Consider the following 21,890-nt stretch of genomic DNA (forward strand, 5'->3'; position numbering starts at 1 on the left):
TTTTTTCTATTTGACACGCGACATGTTCGCGTTAAAAAATAATAACGAGTATTATGCATGGAGCATGGTCAATATATTAGTAAAAACTTATACTTAATTGTTCGATTATTTCATCTGAAACACCCTGTATATTCATGCAACAAGTAAATACATTGCCATTTATGACATCAGTTTTTCATATTGTTTCGTTTTACTTTTTCACAACTCAAAACTGAACGCCTCCTGTATAACCTCCATCAGTCAGCCGCACACAGAAAATCTAGTTCATGGATGCGCAGAATGCGCATCACCAGTTGAACGTCCTTCGACTTCCTCCCCACGTTTACCCCCCAATTGTCGGCAAGGGTAGTGAAAACATAGAAGTTTTTAATAGAGTGCTAATATTGAGTGACGAGCTACAAAGTTGGTGCAGACAAATCAAGAATCCCTCGATCTCGACCACAATGCAGAGGACGCGTTTGATACAAACAAACGAAGCGTAGGCGCAGCCAGTAAAAATCGATCCGGAGTGCCGTTTGCATTGTACACAAAGATCAAAAATGAACAGCAACCTGTCTCCGCGGCCCAAGAAGCGAAAGCAGCAGCACCAGGACGAGATGAAGGAGCAAATTGTGGCACAAGTGCACAAGCCAGTCTTTTCCAACACGAGCAGCGACAACGACTATGGCAGTATCCAGAGCGCTAATTCCGAGGACAATTTGGAATCCAACAGGACCTACACCAAGTTCGAGGAAGGGAGAAACGACATGACTTTTACGAAACACGATATCATGTAAGACAATTAATGTTAGATTCGTATCTTTTGTGAATTTATTCATCGTAATAGGACGTACGAGGATAAAAATGAAAACATTAGCATGCACACGCCGAGTAGAGAAATATCCGTGGACGGAGAGAGCCAGATCAACTCGAAGATTTTGTCTCTTATCGAGACGGAAATGAGGAGGGACATCAACAAACATTCACATTTCACGGATTCCAGACCTCAGAGCCTCAGTTTCTATGAAGACGAGAAGGTACCAGAAGAGTTATCAGGTAAAGATCACTCCAAGAGTTTGTTGTTCATCAGATATCCTTTTAGAATATGCAACCAACAACAGGTTAATCAATTCCGAATTTATTAAATGTAGATTATTTATTTCTCTCAATTCACAAGAAATTACGAAAAAATTCGCGGGAAGGGCTAGGAATCATTTTAAGTTTAAATGATTGATTCATTTAGTGGAAATATAGTCAGCATCTCGTACAGCAAGTTCATTTGATCAAAATGCAAAATGCCATAATTTAAAAATATTGCTTTTAAGCAAACGCTTTCGTATACAATAATTTGAGGACAAGTCATTTGCTTAGCAATATTTCATAAAATATAGATTTACACACATTTTAACCGATTAAACTTGGTGCATTCGGGATATAACCCTTGAATAAGTTAACAATTTTTTTGGTGACAAAGGCATTTGATCAAATGTAGGCGCCATCATTCAATCCCCTGGTCAGTATAAATAACCAAAAAATAGGCTTCCGATTATTCGAAGTCTCCCTCTCAATAATTTTGCTTATCCGCAAATTTTTAAACATTTTTAGAAGACAAAGTACTTTGATTCATCATGTAATATTTGTAATTTTTTACGACCTTCATATCTTGTTCCGTTCAAAAATTAAGAAGGGGGAATATGCACATCCGCTCTGTAATATTGTCATATAGTCTGTCCAACAAATATGAAAAATTGATTTTGCCTGGAATATTGTTTTTACAGTCAATTCAAAGGTCACTTTTATTTTTATTAAAGTTATGACTAATTGTACCCATCAAACTACCATAATACTCTATTAATATGCATTTCTAATTGAATAAAACTGGCCGATACTTGATGAAAATCCATATTATAATTTTTACAGTTCATTGTATGGTTTTCACTAAAAAGGGTTTTACAAAAACTGCGACACGTGTTTCGCTATACAATAGCTTCCTCAAGCGTAAACTAAAATTTACTTCTCCAAATGTTTTGGTTTAAAATGGAACACTTTAGATGTAACTTGAAATCTCACAAGGTCAAAAAGCCGATATTGGCTTTCTTCTATAATTGAATAGAACTAGCCGATACTTGATGAAAATCCATTTAAAACTAATTAACACGTGTCGCAATTTTTGTAAAACCCTTTATAGTAAAAATAATACAATGAACTGTATTGATTAGTATTTCTAATTATATTCAGTTTATTGGCTGTAATACGTTCATATATTGAACTTTAGGAAACTTAGAACTACTAAGCCCAGAGGAACGCAAACATTACAAAAGAAGAAAAGAATACAACACGCAAATGGACACGGACGAGATGAACGCTTACAACTCCTTACAGGACGTCCACAATGGGAGGGATCTTTCCGAAGATATCATGACTTCTTCAATAAAGAAAACGAAATCGAAAAAGAAGAGACACGGCGGAGATGGTGATCTAGGTATGGGTGACAGCAGGGAGATGATGATACCCAAAGAACGGAAGAAAAGCAAAAAGAAGAAACGAGATACCTCGCCAGTAGCTTCTAAAGACACTAAACGTAAGATAATTTTTCATCAGTTGATAAAATTATTGAGAAGTTAAATAACTCGACTTTTTTTCTACTATCTATAGGCAAACATAAAAAACGAGAAGATGCCGACTATGACCTTCGCACGGAAATCGCGGTTGCCTTGGAAGAACTTCAAGATGACGTTTTTGACAATAGCGCGGAATCAGTAGGTGGCGCGAGACCTGACAAAATGAAGAACAAAAGCCCCAGGAAATCGGACAAGCTCTACATACAGAAGAAAAATAAGTTCGAGGTCAGCACCAAACCGACAGGCAACCAGTACCTCAACAGGCAAGGCGCACAGGAAATTGTAGAAGATGGAAAGTTCACAAAGAGGTAGGATACATAGTGTTTTTCAAGTCTTACGTAGTAAATAACTTATTGGGTCTGTTTCAGATGCTCAATATATCCCCTCGAAGTAGCGATAATTTTTCAAAGGTGGTGGATGCGTTTGTCTACGCTCTGTCATGGTCTTCTGGGGGGGCTCGCTTTGGGCCACTGGCTCTATTTGGTATGCAATTTCGATCGACAAGACAGCAGCTTCCTCCTTCACTATGCCTATTACAGTGATATTTACGTTGGTCTTTTTTTTGCCCTATGTGTTTTATGCATAGTCTCAGTTCTTGACAGGTGAGGACAAAGATTTTACTGTCAAAATCCCGTTAAGGCAAAATAATACGAAGTCATTCCTTCTTTTCAGAATTGATATCGGACATCTCGAGAAAAATTGCACCAAGGAACTGTGGAAACAAAAAAGGTGCTCTTTCGTGCTAGTCGTCTACGTCAGTTGTCTGATGGTTCATCTGTCGACGGCCAATTTCGACGACAACTTGACGCTGATGTCCTACAGGAGAAATATTAACGATACAATTATGGTGACGAATGTTAGTAGATTATGTATACCTCAAACAAACCTGAAAATAGTACTTTGTTCCAAAAATCTCTACTGGGCTCTAGCACTAAGAAACTAGACAAAATTGTCAATCCCATTCAACTGTTGAAAACCCAAATGTCACATTCAGGTTATTTTTTGTAAAGCTATTTTGGTGTTTTATAAGCTGATGATCAAGATCTGATTTTATAAAGCTCCATGATCTATCTGAAGAGGATCTTGAATGATAGAAAAATGTAATTTCGTTCACTTAAAGATATCATTTCACATTTTATGATTGCTTTTCAATTCGGTTGATTTTGTACTTTGGTAAAGGTTACCTTTTTAATGAATTTTTTTGATATAGATGACGAGAAGCGAATTGAGAACATGGAACCACCTGTCTTTATGGCGAGCCCTGCTGGCGTTCACCGCTTGGATTTTCCTAGGCTTGGGACCACCTGAAGACATGCTCTACCACCACCTCAAGAATTTAGAAGCATATCTTCCAAATAAATGATGACTGTCTACACCATAATCGAAATTGACTAATTTGTGATAAAAAAACGCATCTTTTCGCTAAGACTGTTGATCTTCAAATAATAATAAATTTATGAGTTATAATTTGTCTTTTTCTAGTGAAAATAAAGAAACATAAAGTGATGATATTTGTTAATTGTTTGTAAAGTTTCAATGTCATGTGTTTTTAGAGCTCCATATCTAAATAAATATGTATTTTACTGTGTCCTGGTATATACTGATCGATAGAGAATTTTGTATTGTACATTGTCGGTTTATTTTTTCCAAATTTTGATTTTTTGCCTCATTTAAGGTATTACTTTATCATGTCTTCAAGAGATTTTTGGCCAACTTTTTTTTACGAATTCAAATTGAACCAAAGCGCTGCCGAAACAGCATGAAGAATTATCCATATATATGTCAATGATAGAATTAATGAGCGCACTGTTCGACGTTGGTTTTCGAAATTTCGTTCTGGACATTTCAGCCTCGAAGATAAGCACCGAAGTGGTCGATCTACAGAAATCTAGAACAAGGATTTGAGGACTCTGGTGTAGACTGACAAACGGTGTGTGGGATGGCGGTAGAATTGGGCGTCAGCTCCCTTGGGGTTTTTAACGGTTTAAAATGTATTGCAAAGGTCATAAAGTGGGTGCCCCTCGATTTAAACGATAGACAGAAATTTTCACGTTTCGAGCTCTGTTCTTCTTTGCTTTTGCGCAACCGAAACGATCCTTTTTTGGATCGCGTCGTTACGTGTGATGAAAAGTGGATCCTCTACGACAGCAGGAGTCGTTCAGAACAGTGATTGGAGACCGATGTGCCACCCAGGCACTTCCCAAAGACAGAAACCCACCAAAAAAAGACCACAGTCACTGTATGGTGGTCAGCGACTGGTGAGATTCACTATAATTTTCTGGAAAGGTGCAGAAATGTACCGAAAATTGCGTCACCAGCCAGCACTGGTCAACAGAAGAGGTCTGATCCTGCTTCACGACATCGTCTGTCTGTACGTTTCACAAATTACCGTGCAAAAATTGAACAAACTGAATGTCAAAGTTCTGCCTCACCCACCATACTATCCAGACCTTTCGCCTACCGACTACATTTTTTCAAGCACTTCGATAACTTTCTCACCGGTAGGATCTTCGCAAATCAGGACCAGGACTGAGATATTACGGTTTGAAGTAGACTCATAGAAACAGACAAAACTTTTGAAAAAATCTATAATAATTCATTAAAAAATATGTTTTTCAAAGAGAATTATTAATAATTGTATGAACATGCAAATAATTCATGGCTTATTTATCACCATTATTATGCAACCTATAAAGAAAAGTCTATTAAGAATAGTAAAAATATATTTAATGGACTAGAAACACTTTATACATTTTCATCAACTACAGTAACAATATTAAAAAATACTTTCAAAGTATAAAGGCTGAAGTTCCTTAAAAATATACCAGTGTTTTACAAAATATGTTCAGCACAGTGAACTGATTCTGTAACTGATGGATGTTCCATGGTTAGATGCAAACATCAGCTAATAATTCTTTAAATCATGAAAAAGTGATGACCCAAAGTGAGGGGTTCAACTGTAGTTTAAAACATTTTTATGTGTGAAACAAACTCATGAATGTGAAATATTTCTTGAATATACGGTTCAAATATGTAATGAAGCAATTCACGATCATATACAGGATATCCAGTACTTCCAGTAGAAGCTTGCCATATCAAAATTAGGATATTTTAAATGGAAAGACATATATTTCTATGCATATTCAGATTCCGCCACAGAGAGACTGTATGGGTGTAAACCAAAGGTTCAGAAGTCATTAAAAAATAACGTTGACAAATGATCTAATCCAGATTCATTTTGAATGAGTACTAATTTTGAAAAGTATGCTTTGTTTTGGAAATGTTTTAAAAATATAGTATTATCCAATAATAATTTGCCCAAAAACTTTTTTATACCTACTAGGTGAATTGAAATTCAAAACAACATGTTATATTTTACTTTAGATTTGTTTTCCATGTGGAAAGTGCTTTCTGAAAATATCAAGTGAGTTTATACCATAAATCGACTGGAATAATGGGAGATTCAATGTTTGAATTTCATAGGGAACCTGAGCCCAAAGTTTTTCGGTACTATTAATACCAAATAAATGTGGTTGACAAAGTAGACTTTTATGTAAATAATTTCCCTATGAAAATTTTCATAACAGTCAGTCATCAAATCTCCTGAACAAACAGGTAAGAAAGTTTATTACCTGAAGATCTATCAATTTGTTCTGAATTTATTTCACTCTGAAATTTCATCATAGAATCATGAATTGAAAAATTGTTCCATTTGAAAAGTCAAGAGTGTCAATTCACTCAGTATTAGAAAATATATTGTTACCAAATTATTATTTGATGATGACAAAACTGTATTTTTTAAACATCTTCAAAATAATTCTGACTACAAAAGAATTTTGATTGAAAATAGGAACTGAACTTCCGAACTGCTTGGTACATACCCATATAAAGCTATATTTTCTAAAAGTATTTTTATTTGAAAGCTAAATATCTCATTCCATAAATAAAAACCTAACTTTAATACACCATGCTTATACTGGGTACTTTGTATATTGGAAAATATTTCAATAAACCCAACACATTCATACATTTATATAAAAATGTTTGATAAATTTCCTTCTTCATTTGAAAGTTTTAATGGAAAGTCCCTTATTTTGTAAAGGGCTCCAATTTGTGGGGTCTACTATATCCCAGCTCCGGTTCTGGGTAAAGTGTTACTTTCATGGGCCTCAGTATTATATCTAACTTTGGGTCATCCTATTCGAGAAGAATGAAAAGCCTGAAAAAGTTTGAATGAAATTCTAAATGATTTCAGTTTATCTTAGAGATATATTTCAAAGATTAAATTTTCAGATACCTAATGATTCATTTATCAAAGGCACTTCAGAACCAATATTTGATTGAAAATAAGGCACTTTAAAAAAAGTCACTAAAATATAACACGAAATTGTAAATCGTTTGTATATTTACTAGTTTTTTCAACTAAAACTGAATATTTCAAAAGTACAATACCGATACCAATTAATAAATATTGTGAATGCAAGATAACTGAATTCTAGGCATCAGATTTTTCATACTTCAGCATCAATGATTAAAAAAATAACAGGCACGTGAAGTATCTGTACATCCACATCGAATTACTTAAGTTATTCAACAATAATCAATACTTATACCTGAACAGTATTAGATAGTTTACAACACTCATTAACAACCAACTGATGGTGGCACATTTAAAATGGTTTGATTACATTGTCGAAAGTATGCACAGTTTAAATGACAAATCACTTACGAATCTCGGACTCTTAACAAAAATGGCTTCTTTTGTAGCCAGAGATGTAGAATGAAAACTACTATTAAAATGAATTTTATTATGAATGTATGATTTTTAGGAAAACTGTAGCATACAGTTAAAAATTGAGCAATACCAATCAACTTTATGGCTTTCCTTGCTTATAAATAACTGAATCTATCTGAAACTAGTTCCATTTATTAGTTGAGCTCAAATACAGTTCAGACGTGCGCTTTGTGCGACGACGTGTTACAGTTAATAAACCCATTATACCTACTTCAGAGTTCTACAGTGTTTATGAAAACCACGGTGAATATTCTTCTCATGCGATCAATACATAAAAAGCAAGGAAAATTGAAAACACTTCTTGGCTAACATAATTGCAATAAAAAAATATTCAAATTTTTATATATCATTTTAAACATAAGAGAGAGCATATTTCTAATGCCAATGTTAAAAATCATGGGATCAACATTAATCTCAAGTTTATTAAAATAACTGTATATCACGAGAATATTGTGAAAATTAATAGTTAAAGAGAACTGGATACCTAATAGTTTTATGCTATAACCACCAAAAACTTGAAAAAAGTTTCTTATATTACCTTTGAAAGGTTTAAATATCAATAAATAGTTCGTATGATACATACGAAAATAAAAAAAATTCTAGTGAAAATTCTCTCATGAAAATTTTCAATAATCGACAATAAATAGACTGAAAAAAGTAATAATACTGAAATAACCAAGATGACAGAGATATCTCTAAAATCATGGTGAAAATATAAAAAAAATTAAAATTATCTTAATTAACCTAATAATAGCAACAAGATGTGAACAAAAATGATGGACAAACTTCAAAAGCACAGCTAAGATAAATGGTGACTTACTAAAAAAAATTTACTTGTACCAAAAATGTTCAAATCTAGTAGTGGGTACAACTAAATGATGACTTCATGGTAGGAAAACTGTTCGTGATAATATTTACAAATTTTCACAATATAGACTTCTAAGTATTATCATGAATTGTGTTGATTTTCACCAAATAAAGGGTCATGTTGTACAAATAACATTAGGAAAAGTAGAAAATCCTGATAACATTTTTTTTTAATTTCTCAATTGTGAGAAATTTGAAAAAAATCAATAGTTGATCAATTTCAAAATCGAGCGACCCAAACCCTTTTGCCAGTATTATTGAAGTTTGTTGACATTTTTTTCTTTAGGATGATCAATTCCGGTCTCTCTTAACAAGTTAAAAAGAGGTACTACTCCATTTATAATTTTTGTAACTTTTTCAATAACATAGAAACACAAAAAGATATATGTACTTTAAGATTGAAGAACCTTCATTTATTACTATATAAATCTTCTACTTTTATAGCATTTACATGATGAAGTTGATAAATAATAGAGATAATATTTCTGTAAAAATTGCCACTCCAACTTGCAATTGAATGACGACCATTTCAACACCAAAAAACAATAAACATTTTGTGAGTGGAGTAGTACAATTGTACATGTTATAAAAAATTCTAACAAGCTACGAGAATGCTCACCATGCTATAAGCTTGAATTTTCATTGTTTCTCGAGGCACATTGTCAAAACCTTATATTGTTAGCTTACTCACAAGCTAACTTGCTGTCGAAACTGCTGAGGGCGATGGCAAATGCCTGCAAGGAACACAGGGGATACCTACATACACAAAAAAGCTGTTTGAAATTGATTACAAAATCACTGTATCCTCAAATAAAAACATTTTTTTTCTATTCTATTTGTAGACAAGTTATCCATTCTGAACCCATACACTACAAGTGTTATTTTCTGGATTTAAAAAATGCAGATTTTAATGTTCTCAATAATTACTTCAACTCTATATATTGGAAAACGTTTACAACATTGATTATGCAGTCGATAAACTTTTTCAACATTCTAAAAAATTTGTAATTTTGTCCCATTAAAAGTATTTGAAACATGTTTTTTTTTTTCGAAGAGGTTTCCTAGTGAAATAAAGTCCACGATAGCTCTCCATGTATCTTGATGAAAAATTAGAGGACATAGTTGTTGACGTTGCAAATTTTTTGCTAGAGGTTCTTTTGTCGAAAACCTGTTGTCTGGATAAAAGAGGTATTTAGGAAAAATATAAAAAGATATTGACCTGTAGTCCATGGTGAAAACGTCTTCTGCTACCCGGCCGAACTGCATAACAACATAGTCGGCGTCACTGTCATGAACGATTTGGAAATTTTTGACAGAAGCCTGTGTCACTCTGCCATGGAAGTTTAGAACGTACGATTGTGTGTCGTCATTCCAGACTGGCGTTTTATTGTGGAGCTCAATAATGGAATCCATATTTTTAGCCTAGAAAACAATTTGCCTTCAAATTCATTCAAAATGAAGATACTGTAGTGGAAAAGATAGAATTATTGAAATAACCGAAATTATTGACATTAAATATAACTTCAGTTCAATATTTTTATTGTTTGGATGGATTTGATTTAGGTGAATTTTCAACTCTTATTGTGAGAGATCTGCTTTAGAAAGTAGTGTTCCATGATATTAGAATTTGTAGTTAGTGTTGTGTGAATATAACTCATCTGTGATAGAAGCCTTTTATGTCTAAAAATACTGTTTCAGAAAGAAGGCTCAAGTGGTTTGCTGTATTCACTACACTACTAGGTACATTGAAAGTGACCATATTCTTCATTTAATTCTGCCATATTTTATGATGAGTTTTTGGAAAAATATTGTTTTACATAGAATTTACTACTTGTTTCTCAACTTATATTCCAATATTTTATGAAAGCTATTTTAAGACCTATTATTTTACCAAGAATTTTTACAATCTTAACAAATTAATAAAATTGATATTAGCATTTTTGACATAATGAACTTGTCAATAATATCATTATTTATGAATGATCATCAAAGTCAACTGTTTTACCTAAATAACATCTCAAAAAAACGGACATTTGTTTAAAATTAATGCACACTTCAGTTTGAAAGTCTATATTTTTCAATAAGAATTTAAAAATTCAATAATGAATTCCAAATGTTGCTTAAGCTTTTTTATAATTCAAGATATACCATTCATGTTAATGAAGCAGCAATAATAATAATTACCTTCCAAGACTCGATAAGACCTTCGCTCTCGTCCTGCGGATAAATCGTCACTCTCCGTTCATCCGCCATCCCAGGTATGATGACGGTCATTTTACGAGGTCCTTTGAATCCCAAAACATTAGTATCGTAAATGACAGAGGCGAGTTCCTGCCTTGGCAGGATCCCCTCTTTGAGATTCGACTTACGAGGCGAGACACCATTATCGAACACTGTGAACTGGGTGCCTAGCAGGTTAGAACGCAATTTGCCTGGAATTAAAAAAAAAAAATGTATACAGTAACGTTGGTTTGATATTATTGTTTACTCACCAACAAAAGACTCCCCTCCCCTACTTAAATCTGTGGGATCTGTTGATATCAGATAATTACTGGTGGCACTCTTTTTCCGTTTCCTTGCAGCCAGCAAAAACACCTTTTTGCCATAGTCTTTTTCCAAGTGCAGGTAGTACGTCGGATAGAAGCCTCGATCCATCCCTTTTCTATCCCTAGTAATGCGACACTTGTAAAGTACCTTCAGCTGAGCAGGTTCCAAGACAAACTTTTCTACATTGCCTTCGATATCGCCTTCTGTTTCCAAAGCCTGCTGCGAATTGGTTAAAACATTATAGTGCTGACAGACATTATAAATATTTTTCAGATACACTTACCCCACTAACTTGATGAATAAAACTTGGTTTGTCAACAGCTGGATTAATAGGTACATTCCCGTTATCATTGGGAGTCGAAGCAACTGGAGAAGACTCATCATCCTCTATATCCATTAAATCAGTAGAAGTATTATTGGTTAAATCTTCTATAGTAGTTTCTGTAAATACATACACAAATTTGGCGATATCCATAAATATCTATGAATATGCTCTCATAACCTATGACATATTTCCTCTTACTACTAAATAGATTTGGTAAAAAATATATGAAAGTGTAAGATATTTTCAAAATTTATAATATGTTCTAGTCTGATTTTTCTAACAAGGTCAAATAATTTGTGGCTCACATTATACAGATATTGTTGTTAATACAGTATATAAAATTAAACCAGATATCTTTTATGTATAAACAAAATATCTTTCATATATACAGGGTAGCACAAACGGAGAGAACCATTTTTTGTATAGATAGATCCGTCAGAATCACCCTCATAAATATCATATGACTTTTTGTACTTTTCAAATTATGAATTCGTCAATGTTTCTAAAAGAATTTCTATCTGGACTGGCCTGAATGTTTATTATATTTTTTTTAGAGAAGTTTTCTTCAGTCATTTTTATTACATATTCCTTGGAAATCGTTTTTTCATGAGAACGATAATTACCTCTGTATAATGAAAGTACTTTTATTGTTATCAAAAAATTCACGTTCAAATAAGGGACTTTTCAATATTGACTTTCAATTTGATATTAATCAAATTCCTATTTGCTTCTTTTCATCAATTTCTTTTTACAAATACTAAACATGTCCCAATGCAGGATATTGATCCCCCCGTTGAAATATTTTCGTGTTCTTACTTACCATCCATACTACCACTGCTGGGCAATATTGATATTACATGATCAGGGTTGTTGTCCCTACTCATTAAATACTGAAGTGGACCATCATAACCTAGAAAAATAAATTGAGCACTGGTATCACAAGGAACCAATTATTGAAATTATTGATATAACCAATATATGACCAAAGCAGTTCTAAAATAATCACGAAAAAAGGTTATTGTTGTTAGGGACGCAAATATTGATTTATGTTTTCTACTGCCCCATTGCAGAGATTGAGGATTAGTTAAAGAATGTAGACATAGAAGCAAGTGAAACTTTTCCAAGTCGAACTCACCGTGCAGTTCTCTCTGGGAGACACTGTTACTCCTCGTTTTAGCAGAGTCGTTATGTATATCAGAAATTTGTATCATGCCAGAGGTCAATCGCTTTTGCTTCATCTTTTGTTCCATTAACTGTCTCTAAAAACGAGTAAAATAATAATGGATTTGGAATAATACAAATTGATTAATACTCACTTGGTGTTCCAATTTTTGGGTTCTAACGTCCATTTCTAACATTCTCTCACCAAGTTTTATCAATTGTCAATTCATTACGTACCAATTCCGTTTGTTGTTGATTGCAGTTACTGTTGGAGATGAAAATTATTGATTTTTCTTCAATATGAACATGAATGTTTTTCATTCTCTATTTACTTTATTGTTCGTTATTTGACAACATTGACATTACTTCTGTCATTATTTTTAGCCTTAGCAAACGAAGTCAACCAACCAAGTGATAATCTATTTCACCATAAATTATTGAAATAGAGGGTTGCCGGGAGGATTACCAATCTTGAAATGACATGAAAAACTACTGCTCCTTCAATTTCCATTATTTCACTCGGTTCAGATAAAGAATGGCGTAATCTATGTCAAGTAGTTATTTTTATTATATTGCTTTAATGAGTTATTCATATCAAAATTTGCAGCAATAAAATTTGCAATAAAGACTGACGGAGTTGGAAGTGGAAAGGTATTCACCTTTCTTGCGCGTTGAAAATATGATTATTTTTGATGAAATATGGATGAATATATGGTAGCACCATTTAGTAATATAAGATGATGTTTCTTCATTTCTAATCTTTCCGCCATCTATTGCTCGATAGCGGCTCTCTTTAATGATGTTGACAACGACATCTACAGATTTATTGTTGAAGGTATTTTCTGTCGATTTGAAAACTACTGAGTAAATTGTATTCAATAAACAAAAAAACTATATTTGTTTTTGGATTTTCTCGATTTCTGAAAAAGAGAGGTTAGAATGAGGAACTACTTCAAGGATGAAGAGTATGTGTGAAAATATATATGACAAAAAATCATGAAAATTGGCAATGAACCCTTTCATATTTTCAAACATTTTTCAAGGAGTGAAACAAAATGGAGTAACACTGGGTGATGTAGTACTACCTCCATGGGCAACACAAGATCCAAGGGAGTTTATTAGAGTTCATAGAATGGCATTGGAATGTGACTATGTTTCACAAAATCTACATCATTGGATAGATTTGATATTCGGTTACAAACAGCAAGGCCAACCTGTAGTTGATGCGGTTAATGTTTTCCATCATTTATTTTATGAAGGAAATGTTGATATCTACAAGTGTAAGTTATTGATATGAATGAACAAAATACTTTGATTGAAACAAATGTTTGGTTAAATTGTTGCTCATGAGCAAAAATTATCATTTGAATTAAACATAGGAGGTGTGACAATGGAACTAATCGAACAGTGGAAACTGAACGGATACAACGAAAATGCTTTAAGAAAATGATTCAAACACTGTTTTAAACAGCAGAAAATTTAAATAGTGGAGGGGAGTATATCGAAGGGGATAAAGTGAAAGTTTTAAAGGATTTTTTTTTTAATTCTGTTATTTTCTAGCCAAACCTCATAAAACCTCTCGGGTAATCTACAAATGAAATATACATATCTTTTCTTTATTTTCACTTGTTGCAGTATTGATGATCCGCTGAAGAGAAAACGCTACAATTGGTTTCATCAACAATTTTGGCCAGATACCAAAGCAGCTTTTCAAGAAACCACACCCTTGTAAGAAAATGTATGTCAGAAATGGTAATAGATCGTCAGTTATCGATACAGGCTCTTTGGTTCAGGCTTTCACTTTACCACAACCCGAAAAATTGTTTTTCCACCACCTGGGCATTTTGAGACCCTCCCTTCAGCCGATCAAAGGTAAAACCAGGGGGTTCTTATTCTTCTTTATAGTACTTATATCCGATAGTATAAGTCTAACCTCTTACAAAATAAATTGATGGATGTAGCCATTACTATATGGTAACAGATCATCATGAAAAATGAGAAATAAAACTTTCTATCTTGTTTTTTACAATTTTGTAATTGTTTGAAAATGTTCTTATAGGACGGAATGCAGTAACATTAGTTACAAATGAAAGTGGTTAAAAAAAAACAGAAAGTTTCAATTTCTCATTTTCCATAACTTTTACAAAATGTTGAAAAATATTTCATACTGATTCAGATTTTCATTGCAGAAGTGAAGAGCCCTGTAGGTCAAATACTACATATAGATCGAACTGTCCTGGCAGTCGAACAAAATAAGGTCTTGATGCCTCCTTTATTCAACAAATATGTGGCCTGGGGCTTCGCAGACCATTCATTAAGGATAGGAAACTACGAAAGTGACAAAGCTGTTTTTGTATCTGAAAGTGTGATACAAAATAACGGGGAGATTTTAGCTTGCATTTGTCCGTCTCCCAAGTTGATTGTTACAGCAGGTGTCAGTTCGGTAAGTGACAGTTTTTTTTTTTGTTTAATCCTGAAATACTTATGTCGACTACGAAAATGTTTAATTTGAACAATAATTTTTGGAAAACAGGTTGTGACAGTGTGGGAATATGAATCAAGGAAGAAGAATCTGAGCATCAAACATAATTTGCCTCGCAGCTAGTCCGGCTCACGAAGTCATCATATCTGGTTCGAGAGATTGCACGGCGATCATATGGGACTTGTCTCGAGGAGTTTTTGTCAGGCAGCTCAGAGGTCACGCGGGACCAGTAGCGGCAGTCGCAGTCAATGATTTAACTGGAGACATAGCAACCTGTGCTGCCACTTGGTTAGTTCTATACATCTGTATACCTAAAATTTCTGTTTACTCTGCTGATTTCAATTTTACTTCATTTCATGCAGGGTTATTTTGATGTTGGGTCCCTTCAAAAAAATCCGGGTACATAGGATTGATAGCATTAACTAAGTAGCATTTGTATAGGAATCTTCATCATACTTTCATAACTTACCACTTTTGTAAATTTTTAGCAGAATAAATTTGCTGGTAACTGTTGTTGATAAATCACAAAACTTGTCACCCTTGTTTATACTATTTAACTAAACCAAAAATAATAATGTCGTGCTGAATTATGATTTCACCTTTTCTATATTTGATTCACTATTTATTCTGTTCTTTTAGTTCCTTTTTCCAATTTCTTTATTTTTGATTTGTAATATGATGATATCTATTTTGCTTTTTTCACTTTTCATTTGTGTTCTTTAACAATATGGATTATTTGTGTGAATATGGATAAAAAAATCATTGCTGAAATGAATATTGCTCTAATGCTACCTTTTATTTTTATCTTTTTTTCAGGTTGCATGTCTGGAGTATAAATGGCGATGAATTATCAAATGTAAACACATGCGTAGGAAGAGCTGATAAAATGCAACAAATTTTGTGTGTGGCATTTTCACAAACTCACGAATGGGACCACTTGAATGTAATCATGACTGGTTCAACTGATGGAGTGACTCGAGTGAGAATTTGTAAACTTATTATATATTTAGTTTTATTTGCTACAAGAAATGATTATTTAGGCAAATAATGTAGTTCTTGACATATTAAACATTCACTTTTAGATGTGGTCAATAGATTATGTTCAAGTTCCTGAGGAAGAAAGAATCATTACAACTTCTTGCAAACCTGTGGTAGAGTCTAAATCATCAAAACCTTGTAATGAACCTGCAACCAAACCTTCTCCCATACACCATCGACTTGTCAAGCAAATCAACGTTTCCAGTACTGGATCTATGAGTGAGCAATTTTATTGTTTCAGTTCATTATAACATTTTTTTTAATTGAGTGAATGGTTAAAAAACTGCAGGAATTTAAATTTCTCTTCATTTTGGATCAAAAAGGGGGTTAACTTGGAAAACATGGGTGGTCAAGTTTCAGTTGGAACACCCTTTTTATAATCTATTAATGTAGAAGAAAGAATTTCACAAGAAATATCCCCCGCTCTTAATCTATGGTGAAATCTGTAAATTGTGATATGCATGTAGAATATTTCCCACGAATTTCCAAATTATAAGTTTCCATTAAATTTCCTATTCTAGGTAATCTCATGAAATCAGGATCTGAGAGTAGTTTATCCGAAGAAAATGTTAAAAGTTCTATGGATAGGCAAAAAAGTAACGATAGCAGCACCAAGGAATGGAGAAGTGAACAGCAAGATGAAAAGGAAACTTGCAGTGATACCGAAGAGTGTGCACCTCCTGTAGCTCCTGCGAGGCGGAGAAGATCGAGGGTGCATGGTGGTTTCACAAAAAGTGAAGGTAGGAGTAGGAAAAACAATTGTCTCGCCGCGGCCGAAACCAGTTTGAAAACGGCCATTTTAATTTTTTCTTCATATATATATATATATATATATATATATATATATGAATATATATATATATATATATATATATATGAATATATATATATATATATATATATATATATATATATATATATATATATATATATATATATATATATATATATATATATATATATATATATGAATATATATATATATATATATATATATATATATTTATTATTTCATACCTGACATTGAATACTATCGAAGTAAATGTGAAAATATCGTAGTGTCAATGATATTACATACCATATATGTCAAATTGATAAACTCCTTTTTTTCGAGGTTGACAAAAATTGAATTTTAATTTTTTTTTTATTCAGGCGGTAATAGCGCCGAGTGTGCCAGCATTGACGTGGATGATGGATCAGGAATGAGAACTAGCAAATCAGATACAAGCCTTACAGATTCTTTTGTTAAGATTTCTGAAGCCAAAAAGAAACCAATTAATCCCTTGAACTCTCTTAGACCCGGTAAGGATATTTCATTTCTGCTCATTCGATTTTTGATCACACTTTCATATTTTTCTTTCATAAATCGAAAAGATTCTGATGGTACATCAATCGATTCTATTGAAAATATGTTTGAAATTAACCAAAATTCAACAAATTATCAATGTAGGCTGACAATATTGAACTATTTTCAGTAGGAAAATTCATCAGTAGGAAAATCTAAACGTAAATAAACCTGCTTTGTATTGATTACTTCATAATCAATAAATTATCCATTTACATACAGGGAAAAAAGAAAATATGTTCCTGTCCTTACAAGTCCTATCAATCGAGAGTACCTTGAAGCAAAAATTTGTTAGAAGCAGTGTATTGTTTTATTCAGGTTTCAAATGGCAGAGACAGTTGGTATTTAGAAGTAAACTCACCATGCACACAGCTTACGACAGAAAAGATAATGCCGAACCTGCTTCTGTGACAGCTTTGGCAGTATCAAAGTAAGTAAAACTGTTTTGCTAATTGTATAACATACTCTCAATTTCAGAGACAGATATATTTTTTGATGATACAATCACTTGAGAGGTGATGAAAATGTCCCATTGTTTCAAGAGTTTGGCCTTTCATGGTAATATATTTGAGAAATCTGGTACTCGGTAGAATAATTTTATAGCATCAATTAATTTATCTGAATAATGTGCACACTCTTGAGACACCGATACAATTCTATGAAATGTGTTCAACCGATTTTTTACTAAGGTCTTTTTGCTCTTGTCATAAAATTACCAACATCATTGAATATATTTTCAAAAATAAAATTTGTATCAGTTCCTCTAAAGGTTTTTCTTATAGTAGTTGTGAAAGTGTTGTATTAGTTGCACCTGCTGCCACAATTTTAATTGTTATGTTGGTAACATAGCCCCTGAACTTCAGTCTTGTAGGGGGTATGTTTCTGTGTATAATTATTCTATTATTATTTATTTTTAGAGATCACCGTTGCGTGTACGTGGGTGATACTCGAGGTAGAGTATTTTCTTGGAGTGTTTGTGACATCCCGGGAAGAGCTGCCGATCATTGGTTGAAAGACGAAGGGGCGGATTACTGTGCTGGATGCAGCATTAAATTCACAATATATGAGAGAAAGCACCATTGTAGGAATTGCCGACAGGTATTCTGTTCGGTAAATTTTCGTTATGTGGACACCCGGCGATTTTGAAAAAATTTTTGATTGTACTTACGTATTTTGATGCGTAGATTACGAATCCGAAAGAAAAAAGCGGCGCTCTCCCTTATTTAGAAAGTTACGGCCCTTCAAAGTTCAGAAAAGGGCAACTTTTCAGCCTTCTTTTTCACTAAATAAACTATTTAAAAACACAAGCATTTATTCACTAGGTCACCTTTACACCTTATTCCTCCTTCTGTAACACTTTTCACTTCAATAATCAACATTTTTCTTATAAAAATGTTAAAAAATGTACGGAGCTGCTTTTTGGGTACATATCACTGTATTTTACGTTTTTAAGATTAATGATATGGTTGGTACGACTGATGCAGTCCATATTCCTGAAGTAATTCAAATGTTTTTTACCTTCATTCTTAAGATCGTAAATTGATTTTTGGTGGTGTATTACGAATTTGAAATAGTAGGCGACGGTAAATAACAACCGCTTTTTTCTGAAATGTCACTAGTAACTAACCTAAAAATAGAATAAAGTCACCAGGAGAAGCATTCGTTTTTAAATTAAGTTTTTTATAAGAAAAATGTTGATTATTGAAGTGAAAAGTGTTAAAGAAGGAGGAATAAGGTGTAAAGGTGACCTAGTGAATAAATGCTTGTGTTTTTAAATAGTTTATTTAGTGAAAAAGAAGGCTGAAAAGTTGCCCTTTTCTGAACTTTGAAGGGCCGTAACTTTCTAAATAAGGGAGAGCGCCGCTTTTTTTCTTTCGGATTAGTAATCAACGCATCAAAATACGTAAGTACAGTCAAACATTTTTTCAAAATCGCCGGGTGTCCACATAACGAAAATTTACCAAAAATATTATTGACTCAGAATTTTTACACAAAACTGTAATTTGGAATTTTTATTATTGAAAAATTGTTTTATCAACCGTTAAAGAATGAGGTTTATCAAATATATTTTCAATTGGTAGACTTTCATTGATTTAAATGATTATGATATTATGTATTACTTGTAATACACGAGTCTGTATAGATACCAATGTAAATTTTTATAGCATGTATCGGTAAACCTATTTATAATTGTTTCGTTTTTTCTCGAATTTGTTGTTGAATACTTTTATGAAATATGTTTTTTATTGTTAATGTTTGAAATACTGTTTTAAAACAATAATTTTTATTATTATACAATTCTTTTTATGTTTTATATCATTAATTTTTATAATCATGTGATTGTCTAGTGTGTACAAGTATTTAAAACTAGTTGATTACTGCGTTGCAAAAAAGTGAAAGCTAGCAAGAGAAAATAAAAAAGATAAGATGCACTGAACATTTTTATATGAAAACTCTTCTTACTGGGTGACTAGCATTAAGTACCGTTTTAGCAATTTTATATCTTTAAAAATATTGATATAAATTATCAGAAGACAAAGGATGGCTGAAAAACGAGAATACTGCTAGAAGTTGTCGAAGTAGAAACCTTTATTTTTCAAAAAAACTTGTCACGTTCGTTCAACTGTTAAGAGAACAGATATTTGACATAGGAATGTAGGCTTTCACGGCTGGCGTCAATGTTTTGATTGGCTTCCGGGTTCTGCCGTGATCTTCTTTGGATATAATCTCCAAACGTTTCAACTGTAACTGCGGCAGTCATCTTCAGTGGCGTGATAGGTGTGATTGATGACTTGTTTATTTTGTGGTAATTCATGATCACTTTAATAAAATGAATAAAAACACTTTTGTCTAATTACCACTAGGTAATTTTATTTATACGACCAATTTCGGGTTAACCCCATTATCAAGTATAGAACTGAAATGTGAACCCTGCTCTGCAGGACAAACCGGTAGAAATTTTGAAGAAAAGCTCCGTGAACACGTCTATTTGGACAAAAAATCTACAATGTATAAACATCTTCAAGAATCAAAACACAAGATAAGTAAAGATTACCTCAAAATCCTACACATATGTAATGAAGGGAAAAAAAATAAATTTGTTGGAAGCCATAGAAATTAACAAATCAATTAAAAATCAGAGCAACGAGCAACTCGATATACGTAAGTCTCCACTCTTGAATTTATAAGTTCAACAACCCCTATTATCTTCAGTGTTGAATTTTAAAGATGGCACCCTGGTTCGTTCAACTACCTGTCCTTCCTTCTTACCTACCGTGTTAGGAATCACACGTTAAAAGGTAAGACCTCGTTAATCCTTAGCTCGCACAAGTTTCGACTTCTGAGGGTTGTCGTTCGTAGGGTTGCGACAGCTGGTTAACGGAAAAACAGATTTTAAACAGATAAACAGAAAAACTCACGATATAAGCGAGTTTTCAAAGTTCACATTTCAGTTTTATACTTGATATGGGGGGTTTGAACTCGAAACCGGTTGTACAAATGAAATTAATCAATGGTAATTAGACAAAAGTGTTTTTATTCAATTCATTAAAGTGTTCAGTGGCGTGGTCGAAGTACTCTTTTTGACGTGAGTTTCAGTTGACAACGACAAAGCCACTGAAGATGACTGCCACAGTTGCACTTGAAACGTTTGGAGATCACAGCAAAACTTGGAAGCCATTAAAAAAAAATTGATATTTTGACAAAATATAAAACTTGGAAAAGTAGTCACTTGATTGATGAAGAATTCAAAAATAGATGGCCAATACGTCAAAATCCATATCTGTATTAAAAAAATATGGTTTCATTGGGTGATAAATAATATTTTTGAAAAAATTCAAAGTTTTTCTTTGTCATTGATCAAATTTTTATGAAATACAACTTCACTGACATCGGAAAATTTTCAATTCCTGACTTGAAGTCTGTGGAAATGTATTCAGCTGAACTGGCTAGGTGGCGCTTTATTCTCCATGAATGAATTTGTATGATTGCTTTTCAAGTAATAAGGAGAGTTTCATTTGTTGCATCATATCATTATTTTCATTGTAAGCTCTTAGACTATAAGCACATGTTACCAAAAATTATTTATTTTTCTTATTTATTGGCTGTTGATTTTAACAAAAAACTCATTAAATCTTTGCAAAGAATGAATATACCTGCCCTCTCTTGAATATTCATGAAATCCTTCTTGTCTCAAAAAAATCCATTCAAATAATGATATTTTTGAGTATGATGTCTGGTGTAATATTTTCTTAAAGTGGATTACTAAAAATTGTTGTTATCAATATTTCATGTAATACATTAAAAATGTATTTTTAATGATTTCATAATAAATTAGAAAACTGATAAGTTGAGCACCAGATTCTCAAACAAAAGGACATGGGGACCTTTGAAAATATAAATGTGTAATATCTATACAAATGAAGTTTAAACTGAGTTAAGATTTGGAATTTCAGAACAACTGGAGTTTCAATATTCGTGATGAGAAATATTAGTCCAACTTGAACTTGACGATGAAAATCATTTTTCTTCTCTACTTTAGCTTGTTCTCTTCAAGTATTAATTTATACAGAGCAATATGTCTTTAGAACAATAACGTTTGTTGCTTGCGAGTGGTTTGAAAATAAAAAGTTAGAATGCTTGTGCAATGATAGAGTTGGTTCAATGCGAGAAAGAGTTTGAATGAATTATTCATATATTTATATAGTCATATATTTTATTAACTATTTATC

The 21,890-nt window shown here is 32.8% G+C and overlaps 3 protein-coding genes across 10 annotated transcripts in view; 2 read left to right on the forward strand and 1 right to left on the reverse strand.

Annotated features, from left to right (window-relative positions):
- Positions 1 to 197: 197 nt before the first annotated feature.
- On the forward strand, positions 198 to 4,067 carry LOC111509407 (uncharacterized). The gene is made up of 7 exons (XM_023165156.2): positions 198 to 772; positions 827 to 1,035; positions 2,255 to 2,560; positions 2,635 to 2,908; positions 2,969 to 3,202; positions 3,273 to 3,456; positions 3,811 to 4,067. Exons 1-7 carry the CDS (start codon positions 540 to 542, stop codon positions 3,961 to 3,963), a joined length of 1,593 nt encoding a protein of 530 aa, XP_023020924.2. The 5' UTR covers positions 198 to 539; the 3' UTR covers positions 3,964 to 4,067.
- A 1,238-nt stretch (positions 4,068 to 5,305) lies between these two features.
- On the reverse strand, positions 5,306 to 12,674 carry ktub (Tub domain-containing protein ktub). Of its 4 annotated transcripts, none has more exons than XM_074182592.1 (8): positions 12,451 to 12,674; positions 12,270 to 12,393; positions 11,955 to 12,044; positions 11,093 to 11,196; positions 10,755 to 11,025; positions 10,447 to 10,694; positions 9,482 to 9,684; positions 5,306 to 9,018 (listed from the first exon to the last, which is right to left on the reverse strand). In XM_074182592.1, exons 1-8 carry the CDS (start codon positions 12,490 to 12,492, stop codon positions 8,946 to 8,948), a joined length of 1,155 nt encoding a protein of 384 aa, XP_074038693.1. In that variant the 5' UTR covers positions 12,493 to 12,674; the 3' UTR covers positions 5,306 to 8,945. The 4 variants fall into 4 exon arrangements, with proteins under 4 accessions (XP_074038693.1, XP_023020921.1, XP_023020922.1 ...); XM_023165153.2 differs by having other exon boundaries at positions 11,093 to 11,250; positions 12,451 to 12,673; XM_023165154.2 differs by having other exon boundaries at positions 10,755 to 11,028; positions 12,451 to 12,672.
- Positions 12,675 to 13,142: 468 nt separating this feature from the next.
- The window catches only part of LOC141485605 (WD repeat and FYVE domain-containing protein 3-like), a 9,208-nt gene continuing 460 nt past the window's right edge, over positions 13,143 to 21,890 (forward strand). Inside the window, exons 1-11 of one of the 5 annotated variants that reach the window (XM_074182594.1) lie at positions 13,143 to 13,260; positions 13,339 to 13,575; positions 13,931 to 14,167; positions 14,485 to 14,738; positions 14,829 to 15,065; positions 15,594 to 15,756; positions 15,860 to 16,034; positions 16,337 to 16,555; positions 16,968 to 17,117; positions 17,479 to 17,590; positions 18,078 to 21,890. The exon at positions 18,078 to 21,890 is cut by the window's right edge and continues 460 nt beyond it. In XM_074182594.1, coding sequence (XP_074038695.1) covers positions 15,664 to 15,756; positions 15,860 to 16,034; positions 16,337 to 16,555; positions 16,968 to 17,117; positions 17,479 to 17,590; positions 18,078 to 18,306 — 978 coding nt within the window. In that variant the 5' untranslated portion in view covers positions 13,143 to 13,260; positions 13,339 to 13,575; positions 13,931 to 14,167; ... (1 more) ...; positions 14,829 to 15,065; positions 15,594 to 15,663 and the 3' untranslated portion in view covers positions 18,307 to 21,890. Of the gene's footprint in view, positions 13,576 to 13,674; positions 13,879 to 13,930; positions 14,168 to 14,484; positions 14,739 to 14,828; positions 15,066 to 15,593; positions 15,757 to 15,859; positions 16,035 to 16,336; positions 16,556 to 16,967; positions 17,118 to 17,478; positions 17,591 to 18,077 lie in introns of all 5 variants that reach the window. The other 4 variants (XM_074182595.1, XM_074182593.1, XM_074182596.1 and 1 more) reach the window with 4 other exon arrangements.

Source organism: Leptinotarsa decemlineata, unplaced genomic scaffold, assembly GCF_025532065.1.
Source record: "Leptinotarsa decemlineata unplaced genomic scaffold, Ldec_3_MD MMD2_tig00026328_RagTag_RagTag, whole genome shotgun sequence".
Lineage (NCBI taxonomy): Eukaryota > Metazoa > Arthropoda > Insecta > Coleoptera > Chrysomelidae > Leptinotarsa > Leptinotarsa decemlineata.

Coding starts and splice junctions, on each gene's coding strand:
- LOC111509407 (XM_023165156.2), top strand. CDS start 540: ATGAACAGCAACCTGTCTCCGCGGCCCAAGAAGCGAAAGCAGCAGCAC. Junction 2,909..2,968: donor GATGGAAAGTTCACAAAGAG/GTAGGATACATA, acceptor GGTCTGTTTCAG/ATGCTCAATATATCCCCTCG. Junction 3,457..3,810: donor ATACAATTATGGTGACGAAT/GTTAGTAGATTA, acceptor TTTTTGATATAG/ATGACGAGAAGCGAATTGAG.
- ktub (XM_023165152.2), bottom strand. CDS start 12,492: ATGTTAGAAATGGACGTTAGAACCCAAAAATTGGAACACCAA. Junction 12,394..12,450: donor CCCAAAAATTGGAACACCAA/GTGAGTATTAAT, acceptor ACTCGTTTTTAG/AGACAGTTAATGGAACAAAA. Junction 9,019..9,481: donor GTTTTCACCATGGACTACAG/GTCAATATCTTT, acceptor TTGTGTATGTAG/GTATCCCCTGTGTTCCTTGC.